At 41.7% G+C, this 17,635-nt stretch overlaps 4 protein-coding genes across 4 annotated transcripts; 2 read left to right on the top strand and 2 right to left on the bottom strand.

Annotated features, from left to right (window-relative positions):
- Positions 1–32: 32 nt before the first annotated feature.
- Bfra_005747 (uncharacterized protein) lies at positions 33–1,329 on the bottom strand (the record flags this gene model as incomplete). Its single annotated transcript, XM_037336124.1, has 2 exons — positions 33–1,106; positions 1,315–1,329. The coding sequence occupies 2 exons, from the start codon at positions 1,327–1,329 to the stop codon at positions 33–35; spliced, it is 1,089 nt and encodes a 362-aa protein (XP_037191334.1).
- A 7,612-nt stretch (positions 1,330–8,941) lies between these two features.
- Bfra_005748 (putative monosaccharide transporter protein) lies at positions 8,942–10,650 on the bottom strand (the record flags this gene model as incomplete). Its single annotated transcript, XM_037336125.1, has 2 exons — positions 8,942–10,423; positions 10,483–10,650. The coding sequence occupies 2 exons, from the start codon at positions 10,648–10,650 to the stop codon at positions 8,942–8,944; spliced, it is 1,650 nt and encodes a 549-aa protein (XP_037191335.1).
- A 541-nt stretch (positions 10,651–11,191) lies between these two features.
- Positions 11,192–11,907, top strand: Bfra_005749 (uncharacterized protein; the record flags this gene model as incomplete). Its single annotated transcript, XM_037336126.1, has 4 exons — positions 11,192–11,222; positions 11,589–11,679; positions 11,732–11,790; positions 11,825–11,907. 4 exons carry the CDS (start codon positions 11,192–11,194, stop codon positions 11,905–11,907), a joined length of 264 nt encoding a protein of 87 aa, XP_037191336.1.
- Positions 11,908–14,325: 2,418 nt separating this feature from the next.
- Bfra_005750 (uncharacterized protein) lies at positions 14,326–15,322 on the top strand (the record flags this gene model as incomplete). Its single annotated transcript, XM_037336127.1, has 4 exons — positions 14,326–14,648; positions 14,812–14,908; positions 14,988–15,218; positions 15,239–15,322. The coding sequence occupies 4 exons, from the start codon at positions 14,326–14,328 to the stop codon at positions 15,320–15,322; spliced, it is 735 nt and encodes a 244-aa protein (XP_037191337.1).
- Positions 15,323–17,635: the final 2,313 nt, after the last annotated feature.

Here is a 17,635-nt window from a genome sequence, read left to right on the forward strand (position 1 = left end):
TTAAATTTTGATTTCGCTCCGTCCTGCAATTGTCATAAGCCTACACCATTTTCGCTATATCGGTCCATTACATGGAAGACTAGCTGGTTGTCCACATTGCAATCCATACCGGGCACGCAGCCCAATTCTGCGCGAACTACGGCGGGGTCGCCACCGGCCATGGTCGTTATCATATCGGTTGCAAACACGCAACTGTTCAGGTTGGTTCCGTTATTCTCGGAAGGTATGTTTGTGTTATATGTTGATGATATGGGAGGTGACATTTGATGAGATGAGACTGATGAACGAGAATTGGGATTCGAATTTGTGTGAGATTGAAGATGGGAATGCATTTGAGGGGTCTGTGGGGAAAGTGTGTTGTACGATTGATTTGATATGTATTGCGACTCGAATTCGTAGATTTGCGGAGATTGAATGGAGAGACTCGATGGTGTGTTCTGCTGTTGTGAGTTGGGTAATGTTATTGGTGTCATATTGAATCTTTGTTGCTGTTGCTGTTGCTGTTGCTGTCGAATGTGGACAGTTCCAGCCGTGCTATGATTTTGGCTGATACTGCTATGCCGACTTGCCACACTACTTCTTCTTGGACTCATGAATTGTTGCGCCTGTGAAAACCCTTTGCCGGTCGATGTTGGTGTCTGTCCTACGCTCATACTCCGCGAGGGCTGCACTGGGTCCCATACCGAATGGACAGTGTTTCCACTGTAAGAACTCTCTCGACTTTGAATCGTCCGCCCCATCGTTGTTGTACTCGTTGGGCCAATACTTCCATCTGCACAACATAATTTTCTCGCCTGAAGTAATTGTTCTAACTGTTGTACCGAAGGACTTTCATTCCCATATTGCGCCGATATCATTAAATCTTCAGAACTCATTTGTAGATATGTTTCCACCATTTCATTTCCTACCCCATGTTGTGCCAGGAGACTTCGTAATTTCTTGTTCTCATCTGCTACTCTTCTTGCTGCCAGCTGAATTTCGGAAGATGCTTCAATACCTTGGAGTTCACATTGGCGCAACCGTGCCTCGAGCTCTTGAAGGTACTCTTTTCTTCGAGCGCGGGATCGTCTCTGATTGTCTCGTATGCGCGCAAGGTTCGCCTTTTCCTAGAACATATAATTAGACTTCAGATCGATCAATGTACAAGTTATTGATGGTATGTTGAGAGCTTGTCTAGAAAGGGCGTGTGGTGCATGTGCATATGTCAAATGTCAAACGTCAATTGAGCTTGATAATATCTTGGCAGTTGATCTCTCTTCGCACTCTCCAATTAAAGAAAGACGACTCCCAAAGGATGAAGCATTGTTTACTCACCGCAGCCGTCGACATGATGGATTATGGAGTGGTCAAAATCTTGGGGTATTTTACTCATTCCAAGTAATGCGCAATTGATTTGATTGAAATGATTGCGAACTATCAATAGCCGCATCCCCTGTTTAGCGCGGCTTGGATTTGAATGTTCCCAATTTTTCACACGCGTAAAGTCTCCTTTGGCATGGATCTGAAACGGCGAGTATAAAGTTATAAGTAGATGGAGGATAGAGACTGGTTCGGCAGTTGCGATTATATATAGCTATGCAGTAGTATATGGAGTATTGAATGCAATATCTGACCCCTATGTTCCTCGATCTGGCTGTTCAGTATGGCCTTTGTAGAGTTAACATCTTTTCTCTAGCTCGTAGCTATCATGCGCCTAAAAGCGTGGCTGTGCTGTGCGTGCTGTGCGTGCTGTGCTAGAAGTTGTTGTTGGGAAGAGACTGCTAAGTGCCGGCAGGGAGTATGTTTTAAATAACAAGCTTTACTCCGTCTCCATGGTAGAAGGTATATGGCATCTGGCATATGGCATGTACGAGAAATGGCATTGGTGGCATTGGTATTACTTCATGAAACCCCTTCAAAAGAAGAACACCTACCTGCCTAGTACGAAGTATACATTAATGAATTTGTGTTCATAGGCCAATCATGGCGATGGCTGTGTATAACCAGATTCTGGAAAAGGATAAGTCCCTAGTCCCTGGGTAAGCAAGGAAAAGCAAAGCAAAGCAAGGTCAACAAGGTAGTTGTGGAATAAAGCATAAAAGAAGCATCAATCATAATAAAAGAAGCCTCGAACGGTCTCCGGGATTTATCCATCAGAACCTTATTTCTCAATCAATCGGGCGGAGTTAATTTACCCGGTCGGCATCTTCGTGTAGAAATTACCGAATTGAGCGAATGGGTTGAAGACAAATATATACATACTCACCTGCCTACCTTGGTAAATGCTCACTCTCACAGTCTGTCCTAAACGCTTCAAAGAACCAGAAGCTCATCCCACTTCTTTCTTATACAAGCATGTATGTATATTGATATTCCCAGCCCGGCAGAATGGCCTAGGTCTTTTATTGAAATAACTGCAAACTCAAGACTGGTTGAACAAACTTCGGGAGTTCTAATACCGGTAACCTTAACATTTACCTTTTGGATCCAATGTCAAACTGGAAATCAGATCATTGCTTTCTTTTCTCCTTTTCCACTTTCTATTTTTGTTTTGAAGGCTTGGAGTTAAACTTCTTACAGCTATTCGGGATTCTCTAGTCCTTTCAATGTGTGGCCCGGATCAACGGAATCGATCCCATTTGCTCGAGATGTGCCGCACTCATTCCTACCCGTCAAAAATCGTCCGAAACATCTGAATCACTGTGTAACCTTTAAATCGACATCGACGATCATGTCACATTTTACAATCTGGGGTTCAAGATCTCTAAGTGGAGATATCACAGAACTTGAAGTGATAGGATCTGTCGGTTTGGCGACCTTCGGGTCAATGCAATATATTGTGACTATATTCTATCCGTGTCACACACCACTACACACCACTACACATTAGGGTCGGTAGAAAAGAAAAGAAAGACTCTGTACTTCAATGGTATCCCGTCTTGACTTTTCGTGATCTATCGTAATTCTCCCTCTACCTCCAAGATATCAATGTTTGTTTGGTAAGGGGCAACTTTATTTCACTAGTGAATCTGTGAGTACAGATTCAAATGGCCATATCGAACATCTCTCCAATTGTATGCATAGGAAGCCCGCCAATATCTTTTTCTTGGGCGCAAATCTTTATTCACATGTGAAGAAACTGTCACAGGATCAGTCGTCTATTCTTCGATCCGGATATTGCCGAGAACGCATGTAGAGTATACACTCAAAGTCTGGCAAAATTCTGACTGAATTTAGACACTGTTTTGAATTGTCAGTGACTATATTTACACGCGAAAACTTGTTGTGTAGTTGATTCGATTGTCATTGACAGCACATGCAGATTACATATGTATGCACGACTGTATAGTAAGCAAAATATTTTTCGTGAATACCGGGTTATCAGTAGTCGTCCCTAATTAACGCACTTCTTGCGCCACACTTTCGTTCCATCCAAAAATTGAGTATTGTAGAATTCAATTATAACATCGAATTGTGGTTGTATTTCTCAAAAACATCGTCAGATATATCGGTTGTGCGAAGAAAATGCGGTTGGAATTTGAACATACGGGTAGAATACTCCTACTTCTATTTCAAACATAAACACAAACACCAGTTTCGTTTGCCGAAACTGCCAATAATGCCTCCTGGTATATAGATGCGGAATACTTTATCTCTCTCGTTGGAACCAAGTAAAGACATGAATCCACACAGAGATTATTCTATGAGTTCGGTTGAGAAAATGATTTTAACAGCTGTATGGTACACCGGCAGGTGGAGTATCTACCACTCAGATATTTATTGTTCTTTAAGAGAGCATAAAGCATTGTTCTCATTATCATTTGATACTGTGATTTAGTCTATTCGCCGTCGATATTCAATCTTATTACCGGCGTCAGAGTCTCTAAATAAGGAATTACCTTTCATCCTCAACGTCGTTGTCTTTCCTTATACAACCAAGAGGCTTTGAGATCGTCGCAGCTGACTTAGTACGTTATCAACGTGAGTCGAAGCAATTTGCCCCTGAAATGCCAAGTGTTTAGTCGGTATTCTTTATATTGTCCTATTTTAGTAAAATATGATCAGATGGCACGCATAGATTATTGGCTTAGAAATTATGTTGTACGAGAAGAAGGTCAGTAAATGTCAACGAGCTAATATGTGTTCGAAGATGGCTCGATGTGCATTCGTAGGATTACACTATTGTTACAAAAGAACGTCGTCGCATGCTGGCTTGAGGGGTCGTATGGCACCCCAAGAAACTAGCTCATAGCAGAGAGTTATCGAAGAGAGCTGATTTAGAATCCGCAGAGGTTGATTTTATTCTCATTGACATCCAGCCATGTTTGATTCGAAAGAAGAAAATCATATACTGCTTCAATAATAACGAGAACTGGTATACAGATCTGACAGCTAGAGTTGAGCTCGTATTTTCAGCAAATTCCCTGTGCCTCGAACTGGGTAGCCGGAGTTTGAAGGCTATGAATCATCTAGTATTTGTAAGAGACAACTCAATCTTATTTAATTGTATTGGAGTCTGATGTTCTAGTTTAATCGCGATATTTCGGGTAACAGAATGCGCGGTTTGATAGTTCAAGCTGAAGATTTGGGAACAAAGTGACATTAGAGTATTTTGAAAGCGAAAAAGGGGTCTATGTCATTGAATTTTTATTTTGCAGATGTTGTATATGTACCTAGTATGCAAAGATCTTGTCGACAGGTACTAGATTAAAGCTCGTTTGCTACTACGAGTATACTCCAATCTTCGATGTATAACTCTGATACCGCCGTCTGCTATGTTGCAGGACCTTAACTGGAATTCCATAGACTATAGATCAAATAGCAAGAGAACAATATGAATTCAATCTATAGATCAATCATTCAACAAATGAAGAGGGGTAATTTGTATATATATATTCTCACCATATCTTATTTACGGCTGTCGTTTATCTTGCCGGACGCAGAGAGACATCACGATTCCCGACAACGACGACTAGATAACGAGAACCACCACTCGCGCCTTCAAAAAACACACCTAATAGCGAGACTCTCGAGTGGGAGGAAACATTCATGTTGTTGTCAAGACAATTTGGGCCTTCAAACTATCCTTGAACCATTATTCTATAGACGAGGCTTCGGACTCTCGATTTCTCCTGCGCAACTCAGCAATCTCCTTTCCAAGTGTAGTGTGATACACGGTATCTAAGATCTGTATGGGGCTGTTTAAATACTATGATGTTAGTTGGTGATTGATATATCAGTCGGCTGTCGATGACTCGGCCGTCTGATCTCCACGTATAGTGGTTGCTCTTCATCTCCCTTAATATTTAAACGCTCTTGTATATCAAAATCACGGAAATCAAAGTAAGGATATCTACAGCGTGGATACTTTAGTACTATCGCCATACAAAAATGTTCCCCCGATATGATTCTGTGGTGAAGAGGAATATGAATGAAATATCGCCGTGGGAATGCTGTGAGGGATTTGCTTGAGCAGATAGTTTGGTATCTCTCAATGCGAGGGAAGGGGTATGTTTGTTTCTTCGTTTGTTTCTTCGTTTTCCCCCTCATAAATCGTGGAATCTGAGTAGTCCGTCGAGTGTTGTTGCTAAGTTTGATCATCATTTTTGTTTGTTTGACTATTCATTGTCGAGTAGTTAATTAGTATTACTAGCGCTCGTTGCATCGAATAACAGGTCAGTCTAGAACATTACAAGTATCTGCGCCGATATCGTCTCTACTATAATTGTTACACCCGTCAAGTATAACTTGTCGCGTCGACGACATACGACTTGACAATAACCACAGCAGCTCAGTCAAGTTTGAGAAAAAGTCAGGAGGAGCATGCATAGTTTCCCTATTCTTTCAAAACTGAGCGGGCACAAGGGAGAGTCAGACTTCTCATGAACAAATCCCTTGCTGCCATGTTTTGGCTATTGGCTGCCTGAGAGTTTTGTGTGATTGAATAGCTTGAGGTGAAGAGGAGTTTATGTACGTGGGAAAATGAAATATAGTTGGAGAAGTGGAACGGATTGGATGACTCAAAGGGGAGTTTGGAACCTTAATTTGAGTATTCGAGCAAGTTCTATGGATGCGATCTACGATACTTGGTGGTGGTGGTGGAATGTTGTTTAGAAAATAAAGCATAAGTATATAAAGCCCGGAGATACACATTACTCTGTGCAATACTGCGAATGAAGAACAAACACTCAAAAATCTTAGGTATTCCTAGCCTTCAAACACATTCTGCGTGTTTCCCCATTCCAAGAATTGTGTATCTGGAAGTATAGCCAATCAGGCACAGAGGTATGTAAAAGCTACAGCAGATAAAGTGACAGTGATCAATCTGATTTCTCGACAACAAATTCCCCTCTCAACGGTATATGTTTTCAAGAAGCAGAGACGAGATTCTGGATCGCAAAATTTCGGTACATTAATCAATCATTTTCTCGTCTTCGCTCAGGAGTTAGCTTTATGGCTCGCTTGAGGTTTTCACTTGCTCGAAGAGCATGATGATTAGGATAGTATCTGTTTCCTGTCTCTTGGTCTCTCCTTGTTCCTCTGATCATAACCTTTCTCTTTTGTATATTTGCTACCGATATCTTTCTATTCAATATGGTTCAACCATCATCAAAGGTTCCGACCAACGCCCATTCACCTACTTTCATTGTCATAAAACACCCCGATTACCAATAGAAGGAATCAAAGACTACACTCAGAAACTCTTTCTAACCTCTACATCCCCCCTTAAGAATAGAGAGAATTTGAGCTCAAGAAACGAATATCTGCTTTGCAAAAAGTAAATCAATTCCAGTTTTCGAGCGCCTTATTTTACGTGGGATGATTCGATCAGAATTCATTGGCAAGAAGGTATTATTCTCATTTCATAGCTATTCATATACTGAAGTAGTGGAGCTCAATGGAGTATGAAGCCTCGGGACGGGGCTAGAAGAGAATCTCACGTGCGAGGAAAGTTTAAATATAACGAATACCTTCTTATCTTTCTCCGAACTCATGTAATCCTCACTCCGCAATTCACGGCTCTCCATGTCCTGAACCCACCGCAGGAAACTAATGCAATAGTATAAAAAGTCCCTTCTCCTCTTTCTTTTGCATTCATTTGTGCGAAATTGGGAAATGGACAATTCAAACTCACAGAGGTTTTCTGTGAAATACAACGATGCTTTTCTAAAAGTAAATCGTTGTGAAATCCGAAGTGATATTCCATTATCATGATACCAAAGTCCTATGAGAAAGTAACAAATGACAACGAGTATGCGGGATATACCTAGGAATAACAGTACTCAAAAAACTTGCTTTTTGGTATTCCCCTCAAGAAATATAAAATCGATAGTACGTACATATTACACGATGAAAATCCATCAAATCACAACAACGAATATACTTAGACAACGATATCAAACATCTCACTCTTCAATCCAATTAACACAGCCGATGCACGTCCATCACTAGCAATACGAACACCAGCACCAATACCAACCACACAAATCCCAAGCAACACCTAAAATCAATTCAAACAAGGACAAAAATATTCATTCGTTAATTACAACACAAGTACAATTAATAATACACCAAAAAGAAACCCCCAAGCCGCAGAATTTCTCCTTTTTTTCTTTCTTTCTTTCTTTGACTCCTAAGCCTCTCTAAATATCTAGTACCTAATATCTACCATCTGCCATCTCCCAAACCTTATTCCTCACTCATCCCTCCACAGACAACCTAGTCCTACTCCTCTCTCAAAACACGGAAACACCCTCCTCCTCAGATCGATGGGTTTGTGCTTCGTGTATGTGTGGTTAGTGCTTACCCCGCGTTACATGGTGGAGGCGAAAAGGAGATCTGCATGCTAGCTTGGCGAGCTTGACTACTCGTGCCGTCAAAAAGTGTCTAGGTATGGAACACTTTGTTTAGAGAAATGTACTAGAAGGCGGTAACCTTTAAGGTGATTGGCTGTTGGTGTTCAGCTGGTGGGTGGTATATGTTTTGGCGGCTGGAGGGATCGAGAGTCGTTGTGATGATATAAAGTTCTCAAAAGAAAGTTCAAGAACGAAAATTCTCTCCGTAGGGAAAAGATACTAAAATGATAATGATAATTATCTGTATAGATAAGCATTCTCTTTCTTCGACGTCTTTTGTCCGTAAATCTTGTAGTAAGAGTAACTCATAGATTTGTGAATGTACCTTTCAGAACAGCAACGTGGAAGAGAATTGAGATATTTTGATTGTTTCCGATACACTTGTGGTATATAGGTATATTGAATTGTATCATATGAGAGAGATCAAGAGAGCATTCCCAAGTCTTCAGAGTCCCATAGATTGATCGCACGCAAGCTGGGAATGGGTTGAGGTGCCTTGGAAATTCATTCCTGGGGAATCATACAAGAGGTGAAAGAGAAAGTGCAAAGAGGTAACAGAGAGTTGTGAATACTGGGGAATGATATGATGATAGTCACATGTTGTGTATATGGGGTGTGAAGTTGGCATTTGACTGCGGTGAAATCGAAAATTAATTATCACTTGGAGAGAAAAGAGAGCAAAGATTACAATAGTGTTGTGCAAGCGAAAGTATTGATTGCAAGTCCATATGGACACCATCAAGAAAAGATAGGGTAAGATGAGATGCATTCCAAAGATTGAATACGATTACATTAGAAATAATATTATCACAAACATAGAAGTCACCAAGTGCAAGAGGAAAGAAGGTATTTGTTTGAAAATCATAAAACATATTATTTGTATCATGCATGCGTATATACAATGCCATAAACTCGTAAAAGACCACTCGTAAGGATATCCTAAAAACCCTCTCGGGACCGATTGACCCGACCAATCCAGGTCCCCCAAACACCGTGAATTACCATGGTAGTATCACCCTTAAAACAAAACCGCCACTTTGTTGCCACTCGAATTTGTCGAAGTGTTTATTACATATATTTTTGCTACTCAGAGTTCGTAAACTCATCTAAACCTCGAGCTTTTGAGCTCCATGTTCAGCGTGTTGAACATGCTCAACACCAGTCTTGTCAGTCATGCCCATATCAGCGGCATAGGTGGAGTGAGGAACCCATTTGGCGGAGTTACGTGGGGTAGTCTCTTCCAACATGCGGTCGACTTGCTCGAGGGAAAGACCCTTAGTTTCCGGAATAAGGAAATAAGAGTAGACCAAACAACATGTGCAGAGGGAACCCCAGAGGAAGAAGACCTTAGCACCCAAGTTTGCTTGGCCCTTCTCGGTACCGACGAGGTAAGGAGTGATGACGGCAATGATACAGTTCCAGAGCCAGTTGGAGGCGGTGGAGAGTCCAACACCACGGGATCTGATTGGGAGAGGGAAAATTTCACCGATGACAACCCAAGCTCCAGGTCCCCAAGTGGTGGCGAAGAAAGAGATGTAGATACAGATTAATGCGATCATGGCGGAAACGGCAGAGGTGTTGTTTTCGGATGAACGACCAGCGGTAACACCGATGATAGCAACCATGAACTCGCAGATTAACATACCAAGGGCACCCCAGATGAGGATGGTACGACGACCGAGACGTTCAACGATGTAGAAAGAGATTGGAGTGGTGCAGACATTGACGAGGGTGGTGATCAAGCCGATAAGGAAAGGGTTGGAGATCGTGCCGAGAGCTTGGAAGAAGGTAGTACCAAAGTAGAAGATGAAGTTGATACCGGTCCACTGTTGCATCATTTGAAGGGAAGTACCGAGGATGGTTCTGCGGAGGTTGGAGCCTGGGTTGCTGAGTCCTCCCTTGAAGCAGTTCATCCATGAGCCGAAGTAACCAGTTTGGGGAATGACGGACATTTCGTATTCATGGTTGGCAATGATCTCAGTAAGTTCTTGTTGAATGTAATCGCTTCCTTCGGGTTCACCTCTGAGACGAGCAAGGTTGGAAGCAGCAAGGTCGAGCTTACCCTTCTTGACGTAATATCTTGGAGATTCAGGAAGGAAGAAGAGACCACCACCTAAGATAAGAGCCCATGCCATCTGAAGACCAATTGGAATTCTGTAGGAACCGGTATCGAGGCGGTTTTGGGTACCATAATCGACACAAGATGCGAGAAGAAGACCAATGGTAACGCAGAACTGGTAACCAGAAACTAAAGCACCACGAACCTTCTTGGGGCAAATCTCGGACATGTAAAGAATGATGGTAGCGGAGACGAAACCAACACCGAAACCAGCGATCAAACGACCAGCGACGAGAAGACCAAGACCAGTAGAAGCAGTTTGCAAGATGACACCGACGATGAAGACGAGACATCCGAGGATGACGGTAGTTCGGCGACCAATCCAATCAGCGAGATCACCGGCAATAATAGCACCAAAGAAGGTACCGGCAGAGAGAATAGATGTGATCAAAGATTTATCAGAGGCGGGAAGAACGAAAGCAGCAATTTCGGCATCTGAAGCACCAGGACCGGGAATTTCTTTGCCAGTCTGAAGGGTAGTAGGTTAGCTAGTGTTTGTGACTTGGGGTAATTGAAGTCATGACGTACATATAGTCTAATGAAATAGTTCATTCCCATGACACCAGAGATATATCCAGAATCAAAACCGAAGAGAATACCACCGAAGGAAGCAAAAGCACACATCATGTATGCCTTTGCTGTTACGGGTGCCTCAATGCGGGCGACATCCGTGGTTCCAGCCAATCCCGCTGTCATTGTTGCGGTTGACTTGAAATGTATGCGAGGGAAGAGAGAGGGAAAGGATAGAGTAGATGTAGAGTGAAGCTGGCACTCGGGATCAATTATTGATCGAAGGAGTATTGAATAGACTTTGTTGTTGAGACTGATGAGAAATAAAAGATGGATTTGGGAGGGATTTCGAGTCCCTTTTGTATCTGTGTCCCATGGGAATTGGGGTACTGGGGTACGGAGACAATTGGCATGGTTTACACGCTTGTATGGGGTGCTAGGGTTAGTACGGCCATGTCGCCAAAAAAGTCTTCCATATCGAATTGACTCCAGATGGAGACGCCGCACTCCACAGCAAATAGCGTTACCCCATGTCTTCGATGATCTCTCTCCAGACATCTAGACATGCATGCAGCTATGGCCCAGCCGAGGAGTTAGTCCGTGCGTGCAGTACCCCGAGTAATCGGTCCGTCTTTGTAAGGGATCAAGACTAACTATACTAGGGACGGAGAAGAGTGTGAAAGTAGATAGGTACTGGACTAGGTAGCATCCTCGGTTTTTTGGAATAATGTTTGATGAGTTGCGAGTATCATTTGGCGGTAAGTATAAAAGTATAAATGTACTAACAGTATCGAGTTAGACGAATATGTGATCGATTGGTTGATCAAGGCATTGTATGGTGCTAGATGTTTAAATCAGTCCTTGATTGAAATCTAATGATTATTAATTTTCTTTTTGCTTTCTCATCTCATTTGCTGAAATGAAGGATTTGAAATTTCTTCTTTCGGGATTGCCCCCCGTTCATGGTGTTGAATCGATCCAATCCTGTGGTTCGTACCATTCAAACTAACACTCAGAGAAGGGAGATCACGAGTCTAATTGGTTTTAACTGATAAATGATAATCGATTTTAACGATTTATGCAATTACAATAATCCTAACTACCAATTTCTCTCAACGGTATAGCCGATAGATTCTTAATGAGGATCATTTTGGCCCCTCCACAAACTTTGGATCTTGAAAGTTTCATGCACTTGAGATCTCTCGAGCCTCTTTCGTGGCAATTTGGAGTTAGATATTTCTTATACCAGCTTATGGGTCTTCAACAGTAACGTTGTCGAAGAACATTACAATAGCAATAAAGATATGCACACTGGAGGCAAAGTATGTACATAATTGACCGAATTTCATAAATATATCAGATATCCTAGTTGAGGATCATTTCATGCATCAACCCCCCATGTTCAAGACTCCAGAGGCAATGAAATTCAAGCCATCGACGTGATCAATCGTTGTGTATGAAACTAATTCGGCTTAGTACACTTGGTTGTTGTTCCTACATACTTCAATCTAATGACTTGGGGAAAAAGATACCTTGAATAGAGTTACCCATTTATCTACCTAGGGACTTCCTCGTAATTGATCAGTACAAAAAACCACGTTATTACGAATATAGTCTGAACTCTGGTACAAGTCCATTACGAGCGTCTTCGAATCAAATGACCAATTCATTTTTAAATCCAAGCTTCTGGGGCGAGGTACCGGTAGGCCTTTACGGCTTCATGGGATTTAATATTTTTCGATGGAGTGTGGGAGACTGCAAAGTGTCAAACATGTAGCGGCGTCGGCTATTAGTCTCAATTTGAGTGCATTAGTATTAACTTTGTAGGAACTGAGCCACATTGCTCCAGCATTTAGTGTTAAAACTAGAATGATAAACTTATTTGATGGAGAACCATTTTTTTATGGGATTTGTAAAGCATTTTAGTGTCTGATGTATAGTCTACAGTCTGGATTTTACGGGCAAATCCGTTGACTTGTTCTGGAATCTTTCCATGTCCCAATGCTGGAGTACTAGTAAATAGTCTAGAGGCTTCAAGTTTTAGATCGAGTATCATGTGAATGCAAAACAGTCTGATGAGTCTGGACTCCAGACTCTGGACTCTGGGCGGTGGACGGTAGATTCTGGGGATTATTGCAAGTACACACTCTCGTGATTTAACCATATCAACTAGGTAGGTCCGTATGAAAAACTTTCTCAACATTTTACCCATAGATGTGATTAAGCTATCAAGGAACCCCGAATGTGAGCTGTCAACGAAATAAGAATATGAAATGAAATGGCCCGAAGAATATCCCAATTCCGGCACAATATAACCGTAATTCTACCAAATGCCCTGGTGACCAGTGACTGATCACTAGTGACCACGTCCACGTCCACGTCCAACTTTGAACGGAGCCATTGATGATTGGGCCCCCTCACCCATTGTTTTCTTGCGGGCTCGGGTGTACCAGCTTGAAAAAACGTGTTGTGATTCTTGGCATGTCTACCCCCGGGCTTGTAAACTGCTTGGCTGCAATGTTAAACGCCGAGTGAGGACGTGTTTCCTGGTTATGGCGCTGGGATAGTGTCAGATATTGATATTGCGATGAATTCCGTTTGTGATGGCGTCTATTCACATGTTGGAAGTCATATGATTTTAGATTATGGATCTTGGTATTGTTGTCGTTGGAGTGTAAAGAAGTAGATGAATTAGAGTTCATATAGCGTTATCCTTCCATCTATTAGATTAATCATCAATACCGATCAACGGTACTTTGTTCAGTGGAGAGAGAATCACAATGTGGAATGTGAGTATCTTCCTATCTGTTTGTTTCCACCTTTTCCCTTTTTCCCATCTATTCTGTCCAATTTTCCTACTCGCCTTTCCTTCCCTATTTTCTTTCGTTCTATCATCAGAAACCCACTCATTCATCCCACTCATCTCCGACATAGGTAGTAGCTACTAGGTACGTACTCTTTCCTGCTTTTCCCACAATTACTCCAGAATTCAAACACTCCAGAGTCCAGAGAGAAGAAAGGAATAAGAACCCCCAGGTTCCCCACTCCCCGCTTTCCTCACAAATACGATACAATCCAAACTCCGTAGACCACATTCCTGCTTTAAAGCAAAGGAGATGTCCGCATTTACGCATAAGCATATGGAGGTAATCGGCCCTTTAACATACTTGCTTCAAATTTTCAATAACCCCAGGGCCCCGTATGAATCTATTGTATCCACTTGTACATCTCCAGACCGTATTATTAGTTTCTCCACTATTCATTCCCCTGTCCCCCAACTTTCCACTTTGCTATACCACGAGTACCTCGAAACATTCGTTTTTTTTTATGTCGTCGGCCGAGACCCCCGCCCCACCTCTTACTCAAAATTGGGAATATATCACGAGATAAAGGCTGATTGTATTTGTACTCGAACGGGTATCAGCTTTCACGAGTGTGTTACGAGCCTTACGAGCTGAATGGATGGACTGATGATTGATGATATGAGGCTGGATGACTGTATCACTCATCCATAAACGCCTCCAAGCTGAAGCCTAGAGACATTCTGATCTGAACCGATATACAATCATGCCATCTCATTCTGTACTTTTCGGGCGGTTTGTAAAGCACTGTCTGTGCTGACGGTACCTTGGATTTGGTTCAACCTTACCGCCATACATCCTCCTCCTTTGCAGCCAGCGGCACATATGTTCCAGTTCCCGTTCACCGCAGCAACGCCGATTGGACAGTCAGGTTTTATCCCTTTACAAAATGTAACTGTTTTCCGGATATACAATCTTCCCTTTCTCCGTACCAGCCACAAATCTTCATTCGCTTTGAAATATCGCGAGTTCTAGAGTTGAAGCTTTGAATCAATAAATCATGTTAATCCACAACAATGTCGGCACACGACAATGGAAGGGGAAAAAATTCAGACGTGGGACCAGGGGATACAAAAGAAGCTCCAAGCTTCGATCCAAAATATGCCCCTTCATCTGGTGGCGTGGCGCCTCCGGCAATCACTTGCGGATATTGGTTTACGTATTCTACCGATTATTTTCCTTGGTAAAGGTGGACGTCGGGACTCGGAGGAATAGAAGTAGAAAGGGCTTGAGACTGAAATATGATCCTGAATATCTAAATGGCTTCTCCGTCTCCTTTCTCAAAAATTCTGGGGAAGCACACAAAGTCGCGGTTGTTCGCTAGTGCGATGCCTAGTAAGTAATGTAGGAAAGTTACCATTCAATTTACTGATTGTTCAATTATTCTTCGTCAAATTGAACTCTTCACATGCAAAGTATGCACTGCTTGCTAACTTACTTCTTTGTTCTGACCGATTATTGCATTATCGCAATCAAAGAACCACAGCATCAATGACACGAACTTGAATATGTCCCTATCTATCTTCCGATTTCAGCCGTGTCTTACTCGGGTAGAGGACAGTAACGTTGCGAAAGGTCCGGACGTACGAGAATTATGGCGCGGTGTACAAAGTTGTTCTGGAAGATGCGAAGAAGAATAGGAAACAAGATAACGATCAATAGACAAGTACAGGTACGACTGATCTACGGTATGATATGATATCAACTGTTTCGATTTATCGATGTTATCTTGTGGTCGCAGCACAAAACCAACATTACATCCTACTGTGGATGACCGAGAAGACTCGTGCAGTATCGTACTGCTTTTCGATAAAGTGCTCATGGAGAGACTGCAGTGTTTTCTGTATACTCGTTGTAATATATTCGGAATGCAGCGTAGATGACGCAAGGTGGGTTTATATGAGGGAATCAAGTACTATGGTATTCATACACCTAATGGTCACCTTCCATATGCTATATCAACGCAGGAATTTATTGTTCCAGTTGCGTTGTGTTGATTGCGATCAGCCTATACTTTGGCAGACAAATGGTTTCTTGCAGTGTGATGCGTGGGGACTATATGTTACGAGCGGAGATGCCGAGTCGATACGTGGGGGAAGTATGATTGTTGTCATATCATACTTTTTCGACGTCCCTTTCAATTCTCTGCCGGTTGCGAAAGATGGATTTTTGTTCAAGGATGCCCAAGCTGTAAATATACTTTCCGAGGATAAGCAGCAATATTTTCCCCCCCCAAAAACACAAATCTCGTTGCCTGTGCCCTCCAGATGTTGAGCGAGCCACAGGTCCTAGCTTAGTAGGTGTAACAATTCAAATTCTCGTTCTTCCCTTTGAGAGGTCTTAGTTTCAAATTGAGATGTTTTCTTTTTTACCGGTCTGCGATCTTGAGTGTTACCGTCATTGTGAGTCTTTCTCGTCGTCATCCTTTTTCGTTCTTTCAATCATAATGGAAATCTACTACTGGTGCAATACGTGTATATTCAAATTTCATTTCTTACTGCTTTATCTTGCAGGCAATCTATCTGTGACTGATATGTTCATCGAGTCTTGGCTTTCGATGTCTGTTATTGTCACAGCTTAATAGTTTCATCTTTTCATGCAGTCCTGTTGCGTCATGACTTTCTCATCGTCAGCAATCTCAATATTAACCCCCTTTCCAAAGCTATCAAGATGTATAGAGACACTGCGCAAGGATATCCTAGAGTGTAAATCAAATAGTTTACTAACTCTCTCTGGAAAGAAAGAAAGAGCTATTGTACTATCGATTGTGACTCCCTTCATTTGTTTACATCGGTCTCGTGCCTGTTGCTACTAACTACCTTGGTTATTGTAGTAGGAGGGAGAAATGTCATCGAAATTGTTGTTGTAACTGTCAGTACGTCGAATCACAGTATATGTCCTCTTGTTGGAAGTATAGTGATAAAATACATGTTCCACTTCCCATATCAATCCTTCATTCTCGTCTTCCGGTGTTCCTTCTCTGTACTTGAATGCTCGGTTTGACGGTGTGAAAATGACTAATTCTCTGAATAGTCCTCAGCCGTGAGTCTCGCTACTACTACCACTTTTACATGAAAAATTAAAATAAACGAGCTAGCTCAACTTATATACTTTATTTCGGGTTTGGGATTTGAATCTTCATGAGAATGAGAATAGGAAAGCGAATCTAAACTTTGAAGATGTGGACTCGTGAATTATGGGATTGGGAATTGGGGATGGGTATATTTGTCTCTGCTCCGGGATATTCGAAAAGTCAGAAGAGATTTGAATACAAAAGCTGATTGAAGAGTTAGGTATGGAAAGAGGGATTATTTGCGGGTAACGGGGGTTCAGGAATTGCGGGTTTTGAGAGTTTTGAGCTTGAGCTTATGGTTGAGTGATTTGCAAGGTAAGAGAATGGGAAGATGTTCTTTTGTGTGGTTTATTGTTACCTACTACTTGTTGCTTGTTACTGACTGTTTTATTGTTGGTATGTCAAGATTATTGTTTTGTTTTATAGATTGATGGTTGTATTTTGTTGTTTCTTTTATTTGCTTCTTTTCGGTGAACTCTTAGGTATAGTTTAGTATCTCCTCTCATGACAGATTGAAGGAGATTGATAATGTTGTGATGATAATACGATTGGTGTATAAATGGCGCAATATCTCTTTCTGCTTAATCTACCTGCCATTTATTATGAAGTTATTTAAGAGAAGACAATTAGGAAAGATGTTGATCTTGACAATCTTTTTGGTTGAGATCGTTGTTCAGATATTCTGCGTTTGAGTATCCAGTGGAGTGAACAGACAATCTTGAGTTTTATTTTCTTCATCTGTCTAGCTTCGGAACTATAAAACCTTTGGCAGAGAAAATGCATGTCGTTCTATAAAATAATCATGGCTTCTTCTCCTCGTTCTCTGTATAAACTTAGACTACTGTTCAAGGCTATCTCAAGGGACGACGGTCATTTATTGAAGTGCACGGCACTTTAGAAGGCTTTCGTGGGGATCTGGAGATGAAAGGAGTTCATTATATGATGGATGGTTTCAAGTGAGAGGCGCTTCACTCTCATCTCATCAATGTCAATCGTTGTCGTCAATACTTAATTTTCATCAATCGAAATCCAGATATTAATGCTGTCATCCCTCATTAAGCTTTAATATCGAGATCTACCATAAGTGAGCCACATTTAGTCTAGATAGAATCTATAATTTTGTGTTAGACGAAATATCATGTAACTACCTAACTAACTTAATCAAATCTTCTGATATCCCACACCTGGTCTATAACTCATTGTTCATCAAGTGTTGGTTAGATTTCTTTCGTATGAG

The sequence above is a fragment of the Botrytis fragariae genome (assembly GCF_013461495.1).
Source record: "Botrytis fragariae strain BVB16 chromosome Unknown tig00000075, whole genome shotgun sequence".
Lineage (NCBI taxonomy): Eukaryota > Fungi > Ascomycota > Leotiomycetes > Helotiales > Sclerotiniaceae > Botrytis > Botrytis fragariae.